Source organism: Eptesicus fuscus, chromosome 10 (genome assembly GCF_027574615.1).
Source record: "Eptesicus fuscus isolate TK198812 chromosome 10, DD_ASM_mEF_20220401, whole genome shotgun sequence".
Classification (NCBI taxonomy): domain Eukaryota; kingdom Metazoa; phylum Chordata; class Mammalia; order Chiroptera; family Vespertilionidae; genus Eptesicus; species Eptesicus fuscus.
In genome coordinates, this window is record NC_072482.1 from 98,350,125 (window position 1) to 98,363,721 (window position 13,597).

Genomic DNA, 13,597 nt, shown 5'->3' on the forward strand with positions numbered 1-13,597 from the left:
AACCCCGGGAATGTGATTCCAAGGTGTTCACTTACATCCACCGATGCCTTAGTAAGACCCTGAGGGAGGAAAGGAAACCATGGAGAAGACGCCCTCTGCATGAGACGGGTCAGCCATCTCCACAGACAAAAGTCAACTTTTCCAGATAAACTTCTTGCTCATAAATGTAAGGAAAACTGACATGAGCCGTTTATTTTTTCATCCTTAAAATAAAAAAAATAGCTCTGGAGGACAGAAAAGTGTGGAAGGATGAGGAAAATGAAAGGAAATTCAGCTCCCGGACCTGTGCTGCTGAGAGAAGACAAGTTCTAACAGGACGAGCACATCAGGGTTTATTTCAATAAACAAAGCAGCGCGTGGCACAGAGGTCAATCCTTCCGCAGGGGCACCGTCTCCTCCCGGATGCCCTCCTTGGTCACGATGCAGATCCGCAGGGCGTCCCCGGTGTACACGTCCCTCTCGGCAGCAGAAATGAAGACGTCTTTCACGAGCTGCATGGCTCTGTCCAAAGACAGCGGGACATGCTCCACATTCTGCATGTTCTTAAAACCAACCTGGTGGGACAGGAAACTTGGGTGAGGCATCATGTGACCGTACAGAGGACCAAGCCCCTTGTCCTCCGCTTTCACATGTCTGAGAGTTCATAACAAACACGTCGCACGGATCAGTGTCCTCCCACACAGATGCGTGGAGACAAAGCCCTGGCTCCCAGGAAGCCCCTGCCCTGGAGGTGGGCAAGGAGCAGAGCGTTACAGACTGTGCTGCAGCTGAGGAGGGAGAGGGGCCAGGAGAGCCCAGCAGCCACGACCAGACCCGCTAGAACAAAGGACACCTGAGTTGGGCGTGAAGGAGCGAGGCTGCGGCATGTCCAAGGTCAAGGAGATGGGACAGACAGTGCTCCCAGGGGCTGTGGAGTGGAGCGAAGGGAGTGGAGGTAGTAAGCAATGAGCAGAGAAGTTACTGCATGTGACAAACTTCAGAGAAGCGAGGAGAATGACCTGGGGAAGGGAGCCAGAATGCAGGACAGATGTGAGGAGATACAGCAATCCAGGCAAGATGCCATGATGGTCTGAGTTCAGTCAGCAGAAATGGAAAAGGAGCATGTTAATAACACACAGAGATGGTATCGGGGAGAAAGTTTTTTTCAGGAAACTCGGGTGAGGCTGTAAGGAGCACTGAAAAGATGGACCAACCGTGGTCAGCACCAGAGACCTGGAAGTCACAGGGATGCAGGAAGCAGGCAGGCGTGGGGTAGGTGAGCAGTGGCCGAGGGCCAGCAGAGACCAGGAGGTCTGGGCGGGCAAATCAGCCATAGTCCACAAGGATTTACAAGAAAGCCTGGACTTCCCCCCACTCCCCGGAGCGGAGGAGGACTGGGGCAGTGTCGTTACCTGGTTGTCCAGCAGGGGCTGCAGCATGGCACTTGCTGAACCTCCCGCCTTGAAGGAGTCTCTCTGGTAGGAGCCTACGGGGTCAAAGCTGTACACGGCTCCCTTCCCTTCAAGAAGGAAACATTCTCCATGAGGCTGCATCCTGACCCCAATCTCAAATCACGGCAAAGTGTGAAGCTGAATGGACTGACTTAGCTAAAATTTCAGCAACTCTCAGCGAGGAGCACAAGCCCTGTTGTACAGGGGATACCAGCAGCCTGTCCCCCCGTCCCCCAGAGCCCACCTGCCACTCCTGTCTCCACGTGGTGTCTGCCACCAGACTGCACTCTGCACGCCAACCCTCCCGCCCCCTCCTTGACTTCCTGTGTGCATGTGGCCTCACAGGCATGCCAGTTAATGGTCACAGGTCCTGCTCTAAGTTCTGCACCAAATTCCTCCTGAACATCCCTAGTTGGTATGGAACCAAAACTGCAATCTCTCTGAAGCTGGCCTGTGAAACACGGCAGTTTGGACAAGGCCATTTCTGTAGCTCCTAAGAGCAAAACCTTTCTAGCAGCCTCAACTCCATCAGCAGAAGGGGGCACTTCCACAGCGATGGACAGCCTACAGAGAGGGTGGGGCTGGGGCATGGAAATCAGACCTGACCATCACACCTGGGTGCAGCATTGTCAAGAGGAATGGAAGCCAAAAACTGGAACAGAAATTTGAAGGAAGCCTCCAATGTAGAAGACAGAGCCAAAAACAAACAGCATGAAAACCAATCTGATAAAATGCAACAACTCAAGGAAACTTCAAAGTACAAAGTCTAACAAGAGCAGGATTCTTAAAAAAAAATAAGGAAACTGAAAAACAAAAAAGGGAAAGCTGGTGGAGAAGGTGAAGAGACACAGTAAGTGAGGAAAGACCCTGGACGAGGGTCAGAACCCAGGATGAAACAGAGGCCAACGGCGAAGTCTCAGAAAGGCCTGCCGGTTTCTTTTTCAGAAATCCGCTGGGAGAAAACCAAGAAAAGGGATGCTTTGGTCAGAGCTGAAGACTGTCGGGGGACAAACTTCTTTAAGATATAGCATTACTTTAAGGAAAATAAAAGATAAGATTAGAAAGGACAGTTGGAAATGCCTGAGAATCAAATCCACCAGAACAAGGAGCGCTGTCACGTGGAAATCAAAGGCCAGGAAGGGCCTGCAGTCAAACAGACCCAAACCCCAGCGTGCCAGTTAGTAGCCGTGAGCTCCCAGATCAGCCCTGACTCTCAGGGGAGCTCAAGGACCTTGCCTGCCCTGCTGAAATTCAACGGTAGCCACGAATGCTGCCCAAACAGGAACTTATTGATCTGACATTCAAATCAGATATAACTTAAGTCAAAGAGGCACCACAAGAGCTGTACTAGGTTAGGCAGCTGATCAGTGGCTAGAATGTAATTGCCCAGGTTAAGAGTAATTAATTTCTGATGATCATTTCTAGCCCTTACACTTTCTCTTAGTTTTCAAGGCTGAAAGCCTCAAAGGAAACTGTGTCGGCCTAGTCTGTCTCATGTGAACCGTGAAGGTGGAAGAGCAGAGAGCTCCCAGAGCCCCTTGGTGGGGGCAGCAGGAAAGCCTGTGGGCAGAAAGAGACACAGAGCCTGGAGGGACGGAACCAAGAAGCCCTGGCTCCTCCCCACCCACCTTCCCTCTCGGAAGGAGACCCATTTCAGTGACCAGGTCTCACTGACGCTTCTGTAACTTTCACAATGGGCCACTCTAAACGGTGCACAGACAGTCCTGAGAGTCTATGTGGTGTTTGAAGCAACTGAAAGTCAGCACAGATCAGACCTGTGTGAAGCTGAGCGAAACAACCCGACAGAAACGTCCCGGCTCTACCTTAAACCAGAGCCTTTCAAAAATGTTACAAAAACACGGGTGAACCCTAACCGGTTTGGCTCAGTGGATAGAGCATCGGCCTGTGGACTAAAGGGTCCCAGGTTCGATTCCGGTCAAGGGCATGTACCTTGGTTGTGGGCACATCCCCAGTGGGGGGTGTGCAGGAGGCAGCTGATCGATGTTTCTCTCTCATCGATGTTTCTAACTCTCTATCCCTCTCCTTTCCTCTATGTAAAAAATCAGTAAAATAGATTAAAAACCAAACAACAACAACAAAAAACACACGGGCGAAAACACATGCATTCCTTCCAAGACATCACTTTTTCAAAACTTTTTGATGTCAAATAAGTTTGTCCTCCAGATCAGATTTCCTTTTTAAGACTAAAATGCTGCGTACCTACTTCTGAACTCACTGAGACCTTGAGGAAATAGTAAAGCAACGCCTGCCGACATTCTAGCTCCAACCACCACCTGCTCTGTGTCCCTGGACAACCATCTATTTCCTTTCAGCTTCAGTCTCTGTTGCTTTATCAGAAAATGAAATTGTTGGGCAAGGTGGTCCTTGTGATTCTTTTCAAGTCTAGATGAAACCCCGGCATCTAAGACATGCCAGCCCCTCCTTTTCCACAAGAAAGACCTTACCTTCTTCGTCGAGTCCCCCGATGATGTTGTAAACGTAGTACGGAAAGAAGCGCCGTGAGTAGAGGATTGTGGACAGCATTGCTGCAATAGCCCCCGTGGTCATGGCCTTGTTATTGGAATGCTTGTACATCTGCGATTTTTAACAAAAACAGGAATGTAGAGGCAGACTATATTTATTACAGGCTACAACAATGAATAATAAAGGGAAAAGAATAAGTGCATATCTTGGTGAAAGAAAAGATACCTCTTTCTCTCATGATCAAAAAACACAATTATCACTAAGGTAAACTAATTCACTAACCCTACCACTTTGGGAGGAATAAGAATTTTTAGAGGAAAGAACACTAAGTTTGCCCTCCAGTATCTGGTTTACAGACTATTTCCCATGTCATCCTTATTCCAAGACAAAGATACAAACTCCAGAGCAAACTCACACCAACCCAGCTCTTCACTCTGCATAGACCAGAGTCAGCAAACTGTAGCCGTGGGCCAAATCCAGCCCCCACCTTGTCTGTAAGCAGTCTCTCTCCTCATCACATGCTGCCTACAGCTGCTTCTGCATTTCAACAGCAGAGCTGAGTGTTGCCACCAAGACCCAGAGACCCACAAAGCTGAGACACTTCCTATCTGGGCCTTTGCAGAGTCTGCTGAGCCCTCATCAGATGCAGGTCGAGGCCCCTCTCTGCACAGCAGCCTTGCCTGAGAGCAGAGATGAGGCCGCAGTGCCGCAGACTCTAGGACAGGGTGTGGTCTTGCCCCTAAAGCCCCTGCAGTGAGGACAGGAGCCTCCAAATCCAGGTGGCATTCACATTCAGGGAGTCCCAGTCCCTTTTACTTCACCCGTGGGAACCCGAACTTATCTAACAGACTGAGGAATCCTACCAAAGTAGCAAACATAACATAAAGTTCCCCGAATTGTCAGCCACATGGCAACCACCTCTAAAGAGAAACCTAGGAGGTACTGTGGAATCGTCAGTGACAAAGCACTGAAGACTCATTGGAAAGGAGCTACGAGTAGTGCATGTGTCAGTGTCCAGAAGAATGTTTTCCAAGGTGAAAGTCGTGCAAAATTTTAATTTCATTTTATTTCAAAATCAAACCCCATTTATTCACCTCACCATCTATGTAATAATGTATTGAAGAAACACTCCAGGAAGTATTGTGCACTAAGTTGACCTCAGTGATTCTTGTTTTATTTAACAAAACAGCTCTCCCTGTCATGTTTATTTTTTCCCCTAAGTCCCATTTACAAAATATGCATTAGAAACCACACATGGGTCAATAAATGTAAGTTGCTGAAGCTTGCAATGTAAGTAGAATTTTTAAATAAGTATCAACAACTGATGAATACTGAATGAAATGGTTCCTACACCTGCAAAAAGCACGTGTCAGGTAAGGCACTGCGTAGTCCAGTGACCACGCCACTCGCAGTGGGAACATCTCAGGTGTTACAAACAGGCAGGCAAACATGATCATTACTGCTCATTTCTTCATGTACCAGATCTACCTACCAACCACTTAAAAACCGTGACCACAGCCTACAAAGTTAAATCAGGAACCAAGGGCAATGGAACTGACACTGCAAATACCACCAACAGCTCTGACAAAACCTCGCCAGGCTACATTTCTGAATGCTGACAATGGTGACCTGGAGTTCTAGTCCTTCTGAGTGCAGTAAAACCCACCTAACAGTCCAAACGCTTCTACCCTAGTCTGGAAACGACTAGAAGCAAATGCTTACTGTACACAGACCCTAATCCGAGTCCAGACCTGCCCTTGCTTCATCGGAGTCAACCCCAGATCATGCCTCAGACAGTGACGTGTCAGCCCTTTACTAACGGTTGGTCCCGCTCCTTCTCTCACGTCTTCCTAACACTGCCCCTCCTCTCTCCTACCCCACCGGCCTCTGTCAGCTAAAGCCTGTGCAGGCAGTAGGTAGTAATGGCTTTCCCCTTCCTACTCCTGCCCGCAAGTTCTGTCTGTAAGGGCGGGGAAAGCACGTCAGCTGGCAGGATTCCAGACCAAGCTCCCATCATAAAGCTTGTCTTCTCCACAGAAGCTGATCCGCTTTGTTTCTCAGGGAAGAGAATCTTCAGAAGAACCCCGTTCCTGCTGCCTCAAAAAAGGGCAGAAATCCTTTCTGTTGTAGGGATCTGACAGGTGGATCTGTTGTGGTTTCGTGTGCTATATGTTAATGACGCTGCATCGACAGGTCAGTTTCTAGTACTAACCTAGCGCTTCTCCAGCTATTCTGAGCAGCAGCCACACCATGTCCGTAAAAGAGTCTAATGAGTTATTAACTTCCAATAGTCAAGACATGTAAGACGCATCTACCTTTAGTCTTGCTTCAATAATCTTCGTCAGGGTTAGACAGTCTCCATGGAAACCGCTGCATCCAATGACTGTTTTGTCTGTTCTATAAAAAGCACATTTCAGGACATTGAGTTGGTTAAACAGTAAAGCAAAGCACATGTTGGGCGATGCTAAACTTAAAACTCCTAGTCCCATTGTTCACTGGATGGTAATGGGACAACAGCCATCGCCATTTAGTGAATAATGGAAATGGGTAATGTCTGTAATTGGATACCTAATTCCTTACACCACATAAATTATAGAGAAAAATACAAAGTTTAAAAGAAAAAACTAAGAAAATGTATTTGTAATACATATGACCAAAGTCCAGCTTTAACTTCGTCTACAATTAGGAAAAACGTTAACACCGCAAGGGATCATGGGGGTGTAACATGCAGCACGGTGACTGTCGTTACTAACACTGTCGTGCATATTTGAAGTTGCTGAGATAAGTTCTCATTGCAATAAATAAATCTGTGCAACTATGTGCATGGACAGGTTTTACCTAGACTTATTGTGATTATTTTACATTATATACCAATTAGAATCATGTTGTGCATCTGAAACTAAGATGGGTAAAATGTTATAAAAGTAGACACAAGTCACCATAAACATATGAAAAGAGCCTCCAGGTCTCTCAGAAATCCAAATCGTCTAAACAAGAGACGATTTCCACCGATTGCACTGGCTGTAATGCCTCGTGCTGGCAGCCTGTGGAAAATGGTCCTCTCAGATGCTGGGAAGGAGTACACATCAATCTCACCCTCAGAAGGCCACTGGCTGGATCTAGCAAAGGGTTAAGCGCACATCACTTTCACACAATAATCCCACTGCCAGAGATTCATCATGTCAGCAAGTTTGCAAAGATATGTTCTAGGTCACTTGTGTGAGTATACATATTATTGTAATGGCTCTCCAAAACAAAACAAACAAATAAAAACATCCCAAATGCCCACCAGAAGGAAACTGATTAAATTTTGGTACATCCATGCAAGTTCAACCATATGTCTCAAAAATTAACTCGTAAATCTGGGTATTAATCTATAAAGAAAGCTAAACCAACCTTGTCACGAACTATTTAGCAGAGGCCATGATTTCTTCCTTTCAGACTTTATGGACGAGGCATACAAATCCTTGTCCAACTGGGGACCCTTGACTCTCTGGGGCATCACCAGCTACCAGCATTTCCTGATCTCTCCCTACAACCAGCCTCTCTGCGTGGAGGTAAAGACCTTCAATCTTCCTCTAACACCAAGAGGCGCTGACAATACCAACAGTTAGGACAACATTTTGGGAGCTTCAAGATGCTTTCCCCAAACATCCAAGGACATCAGTGGGATGCAAAGAATAAAGTGTAACTGTCGAGTCTCAAGCAGGTGGGGAAGAGGCAGGCTCAGCTCTATGTCAGCCTGAGGGCCTGGGATCAGGGTATGCAGGCAGCTTCAGCTGTACACATGGTCTAGTGCTGACAATGGATGATAGGGACACAGGAAATTGTCAGTGTTCTATCTACTCCTAGACCTAAAGTATGTCATAAAAAAGAACGGGTCTTCACTTTAGCAGCATACACACTAAAATAGAATGTTACAGCCCTGGCCAGTGTGGCTCAGTTGGTTTGTACACCAGAAGGCAGCAGGTTCAATTCCCAGTCAAGGCACATACCCAGGTTGTGGGTTTGATCCCCGGTCGGGGAGCATAGAGGTGGGGTAGGGGGGCAGCCGATAGATATTTCTCTCACAATGATGTTTTTTTTCCTCTCTCTCTCTCTCTCTCTCTCTCTCTCTCAACTAAAAACAATCCTATTTAATAAAAGAGTAATATGCAAATTAACCATCACTCTGCCATACCCACCAGACAATCAGGAGCAAATATGCAAATAAACCCAACCAAGATGGCTACAGCCACAGAGAGCAGGAGAGAGGCTTGGGTTTCCCCGGCAATGGAGGAAGCCAAGCTTTCTGCCTGCCCTTGCCGGCATAGGCCTCCACTCAAGGCTACAAAGTTTCCATGATAGAAGATACATAAATCCAAACAGAAATGGCGGCAGCCACGGAGCTGGAAAGAGCAGGAAGCGAGGCTAGGGTTGCCCTCGGCGATAGAGGAAGCCAAGCTTTTAGCACACCCTGGCCAGCCCAGGCCTCCGCTTAAGGCTACAAAGTTTCAATTATAGAAGATACATAAGTCCCAACAGAAATGGCTGCCGCCACGGAGCAAGCAGAAGGCTTGGCTCCGCTCCAGGTTACAAAGTTTCAATTGTAGAAGATAAATAAACCCCAGATTCCAGGGCCTCCGCTTGGGTCACCAGGGGGCGTGGCTGACCTGCAAACCACCACAGGCCCCTCACCCAGGCTGCCCCACACACCAAGGGAACCCTCACCCTGATCTGGGACATCTTTTAGGGCAAACCAGCCAACCCCCACCCATGCATCAGGCCTCTATCCTATCTAATAAAAGAGTAATATGCAGATTGACCATCACTCCAACACACAAGATGGCTGCCCCCATGTGGACACAAGATGACCGCCACAAGATGGCCAGCAGGGGAGGGCAGTTGGGAGGGACCAGGCCTGCAAGGGAGGGCAGTTGGGGGCAATCAATCCTGCAGGGGAGGGCAGTTAGGGGTAACCAGGCCTGCAGGGGAGGGCAGTTGGGGGAGACCATGCCTGCAGGGGAGGGCAGTTAGGGGTGACCAAGCCGGCAGAGGAGGGAAGTTGGGGGTGACCAGGCCTGCAGGGAAGGGCAGCTGGGGGGGGGGGACTCAGGCCTGCAGGGGAGAGCAGTTGGGGGAGACCAGGCCTGCAGGGGAGGGCAGTTAGGGGTGACCAGGCCTGCAGGGGAGGGCAGTTAGGGGCAAACAGACTGGCAGGGGAGCAGTTAGGCATCAATCAGGCTGGCAGGGGAGTGGTTAGGGGATGATCAAGCTGGCAGGCAGAAGCAGTTAAGGGCAATCAGGAAGGCAGGTAGGCGAGCAGTTGGGAGCCAGCAGTCCTGGATTGTGAGAGGGATGTCCGAGCAGTTAAGGGCAATCAGGAAGGCAGGTAGGCGAGCAGTTGGGAGCCAGCAGTCCTGGATTGTGAGAGGGATGTCCGACTGCCCGTTTAGGCCCAATCCTACTGGTAGTCAGACATCCCTCGAGGGGTCCCCGATTGGAGAGGGTGCAGGCTGGGCTGAGGGACACCCCCCCACCATGCACAAATTTCGTGCACCGGGTCTCTAGTAATAAGATAAAAATGAGAAGACTACACAAAGATGATATCAATAAAGTTATATTTATATCATTCACTACTTTTAAATTATAAAAGTTACATCTTAGAAACAACAAGGTAGCATAGGTGCACTATAAATCTGAAAGGAGAACGGGGCATCAAAGATGGAGAAGTGGTCAAAAAGGGAACTGGGACGATGAAGACAAACTTCAGTTCTCGGGGTTAAGATGTGTTGGTCCACCCTGAGCAAGAAGGACAGAGCTCCCTTCTTTACCACCTCCTGCAGACACAGGACAAACCTCCTCAGTCCTTTCCTGTCACAATCCAGCTGCAACAGGCTCTTTTGGACCAACCTGGGAATTCACCACCATGTACAACTGTCGCCAAAAATGTTAGTTACAAACCACTGCCAACCTGCAAGATGCATTTAGCTGACTTAAGCCGACATCTTTTTTCTTTCTGTACATGACTTTCTTCTGGAAAAAAAATGGATCTACTAAAACTGTGAGCCATGGGTGTAACTGCTTAGGACACAGCTTAATTGAATGTATCAAGTTAAAAAAAGGGCAGATTTGTTGTATATTTGAAATTTTTCATGACAAAATGTTGAGATGAAAATATTTAGGTTATGAAAGGCACTGTTGGTATCCACAATTGGCAGATACCATGAACAATACATAGTAAATTATTAGAAAATACTAATTTATAAAATTGTTTCCTAACAAAAATGCAAGCTAAGCCCCAAACAGGCAGTCTAAGAACTCACGCAACACACGGTTTAGAAGTTAAATTTCTGTAGCATTAAATTACCACAAGGAGCTGGGAAATGTGGAATTAGAAATTTACTTACAATTTGTAACATTTGGGACTGTCCCGGGTGTGGATTGAAAACCCTTCACTCAATCGAGTATCAGAAGCAACAATTGAAAAATCTTCTCCAGCAATAGCCAATACAGTACTGAGGAAAAAAGGACAAAAAAAATTAATGAATCCTCCTGGATGGTAAACAAGCCTGACTCAACAGAAGGGTGAGGGCCCAGTTCCGACCACTGCAATAAAGCGAGTATCACAACAGAGTGAGTCACAGTTTTTGGGTTCTCTGGGCATAGAAAAGTTACGTTTATACTACACTGAAATGAGTGTGCAATACCATTATGTATTTTAAAAATGTACATACCTTAATTTAAAAATGTTATTGCTAAAAAATGCTAACCACTTGTAAAGAACGCATCATCTGTGAGCACATGAAACACAACACAAGGTATGGCTGCACTGGGAGAAAACCACTGGATGTGAGCAAGAGCAGGATTCAGATAGAAGAGGTGAGATCAGGAAAGGAGCCCAGGCTACAAGTCATCTGGAAAAATATCAAGAATTCCCTAAAACACAAGCCTACATCACAGCAAAGGGTCCGTAGTGGAAGGTAAAAGAAGAGCCACAGAATTATCATCATTATTAAAAATTAAATGCCTGCCCTGCTGATGTGGCTCAGTGGTTGAGCATCAACTTATGAACCAGGAGGTCACGGTTCCATTCCTGGTCATGGTACATGCACGGTTTTCGGCTCAAGCCCCAGTGTAGGGTGTGCAGGAGGCAGCCAGTCAATGATTCTCTCTTATCATTGATGTTTCTAACCCTCTCTCCCCCTCCCTCTCTCTGAAATCAATAAAAAAATAAAAATATATATATAGACTGAGAAAAAAGGTAACCCAATTTAATAGAGCTTAAATTGGGTTACAGAAATTCATAGAGCTTAAATTGGATTACAAGGGGCTAAAAAGTGAGTAATGGGTACTGAATATTCAACATCTTGCAGTCTTAAGAATTCACAACTGCCGAAACCGGTTTTGCTCAGTGGATGGAGCGTCAGCCTGCGGACTGGAGGGTCCCAGGTTCGATTCCGGTCAAGGGCATGTACCTTGGTTGCGGGCACATCCCCAGTAAGAGGTTATGCAGGAGGCAGCTGATCGTTGTTTCTCTCTCATCAATGTTTCTAACTCTCTATTCCTCTCTGTAAAAAAATCAATAAAATATATTTTTTAAAAAAAGAATTCACAACTGCCTTATGAAATGAGTCTAACAGCCACCTTATGACATAACTACTCCATCAGTTGTCACCAAAAGTGTTAGAAGTGAAAGAGTAAAGCAGGCGTCCTCAAACTACGGCCCGCGGGCCACATGTGGGTGTTTTTGCCATTTTGTTTTTTTACTTCAAAATAAGATCTGTGCCGTGTGCATAGGAATTTGTTCATAGTTTTTTTTAAACTATAGTCCGGCCCTCCAACGGTCTGAGGCACAGTGAACTGGCCCCCTGTTTAAAAAGTTTGAGGACCCCTGGAGTAAAGCATAAACTCAGTGGCCACAGAGATATGGATTCAAGTCCTGGCTCAACTTCACACCGGCCTTGTGGCTGGAGCCCCAGGTTCATTGTAAAAACGGGGCTAATACCATCTGATACTCAGGGCAGCATGAGGATGAAAAAATGTAACTGCTGGCAATTTACAAAATGCTTGATTCTCCTCCAAACTCTAAGAAGCTAAGGAAGAGAAGGGCATTTGTGTTCAAAAAGTGGAGAGGCCGCATTGCCCTTTAGTGGCAGGCACAAGGCTAAAAGCATACCTTCCACCACATCCCAAAAATATGCATGAATACTTCAAATCCACAAGACCTGATTAAATAAACTGGTCGTCTTCCCATCGGTGCTCGAGGTGGTGTGTTTGCTTTACGTAGTTTGGTCGGTAAACTGCAACCACTGCCTCAATTTACAGCTGCCAAGAGTCCTTAATGGAGCATCTCCCTACAACCCTAATTCTTTTAGTGTTTATCAAGGGAAAGCACCACGTAACGTAAAGCTGGTATTTTTATTTTAAAAAGGACAACTTAAATGTAACATGCAAGATAACCTTTTTAAAGGCTCTCTTCTGAGTATTCTCCCCCGGACTTAAGCTAAATCTTAAAAAACAAGCACTGAACTATGAAACGAAGCCTGGCCAACTAATCCTACTTTCTACCTAAAATAACAGAAGACGATTAAGTTGTTTGATCAGCCCTTGTAGCTCCAGACACAACTATGCATCTACCAACGCGGACCGATCCACCCTCAGACGCTACACTGTCCGTCGCTACCGCTGGGTCCCTCCGGGAAGCTCCCCGGCAGCGGAGGCCGAGCTTCCGTGCCAACCTGCGGCCTCACTGCCCACCGGCCGGCCGCACCGAGACCCAAGTGATGGGCCGAGAGGACAAGCCACCCAGAGACGGAGGCCCACCGCACACCCGAGGGCATGAGCAGGGCCCGGGAGGGGGAGCGACTGCGGGGCCTCACCCTCCGTTGAACGCGTAGGGCGAGAAGCGCAGCTGCACGGGGCCGGCGCCGCGCGGCTCCATCGCCAGCTCTCGGCCAGGACCCCAAGACACGGCTGCGGAGGACAACATAGCCGGCACCCTCTCCTGCTGTCTCACCGCGAGATGGCCACCCAGCCGGAAGTAGGAAATTGCACCATTTCCGGTTGTCCGCGGCGCTCCCTCCGGTCGCCCGGACGCGCACAGGTGCCCGGCTCCCAGAGTTCCGCGTGGCCGCCGGGCCTCCCATTCCAAGAAAGCTGACGGAGGTGTCAGGGTTTTCTTCCTTAAGAAAACATCCGAATTCACTCTTGATGTACAGGATTTTAAAGTCTGACCATACAAAAATAATTGCCAACACTATCGCGTATCGCAAAGTCGAATTGTCTACTGGAGTGCAAGTTGGTGCGGCCGTATTTGAAAAGCGACTTGCATCACCTGGCACTGTTGGAGAGAAGCACAACTGAGGCCCCAGAAGTTAAGCTACCCGGTGTGCACTCCGCCGAAGGCATGTGCAAGAATGTTCACATAGCATTGTTCCAAATAGCCCCAAACTGGAAGTGAGCATATGTCACAGCAACGACGGTTAACCGACGTCCGCTAGGGAGGGGTCTTCTGTCGGGACCCACGCTACATAACAGAAGGACACAGCAGGAAGGGCCGGCAGTACCCGGCTTCCTGATTTATAACCTCCTGTTCATCTGGACGTGTGCTTTCACTTCCTTATATGAACATTATATTTTACAATGTCTTAAAATTCCTTTTAAAAACGGACGGAGAGCCGAAACCGGTTTGGCTCAGTGGA

At 47.6% G+C, this 13,597-nt stretch overlaps 1 protein-coding gene across 2 annotated transcripts; it reads right to left on the minus strand.

The window, feature by feature from the left end:
* Positions 1-167: 167 nt before the first annotated feature.
* Positions 168-12,947, minus strand: PSMB1 (proteasome 20S subunit beta 1). Of its 2 annotated transcripts, XM_008160988.3 has the most exons (6): positions 12,776-12,946; positions 10,304-10,411; positions 6,230-6,311; positions 3,896-4,025; positions 1,392-1,498; positions 168-554 (listed from the first exon to the last, which is right to left on the minus strand). In XM_008160988.3, the coding sequence occupies exons 1-6, from the start codon at positions 12,883-12,885 to the stop codon at positions 369-371; spliced, it is 723 nt and encodes a 240-aa protein (XP_008159210.1). In that variant the 5' UTR covers positions 12,886-12,946; the 3' UTR covers positions 168-368. The 2 variants fall into 2 exon arrangements, with proteins under 2 accessions (XP_008159210.1, XP_054578390.1); XM_054722415.1 differs by lacking the exon at positions 10,304-10,411 and having other exon boundaries at positions 12,776-12,947.
* Between the last annotated feature and the right edge of the window lie 650 nt (positions 12,948-13,597).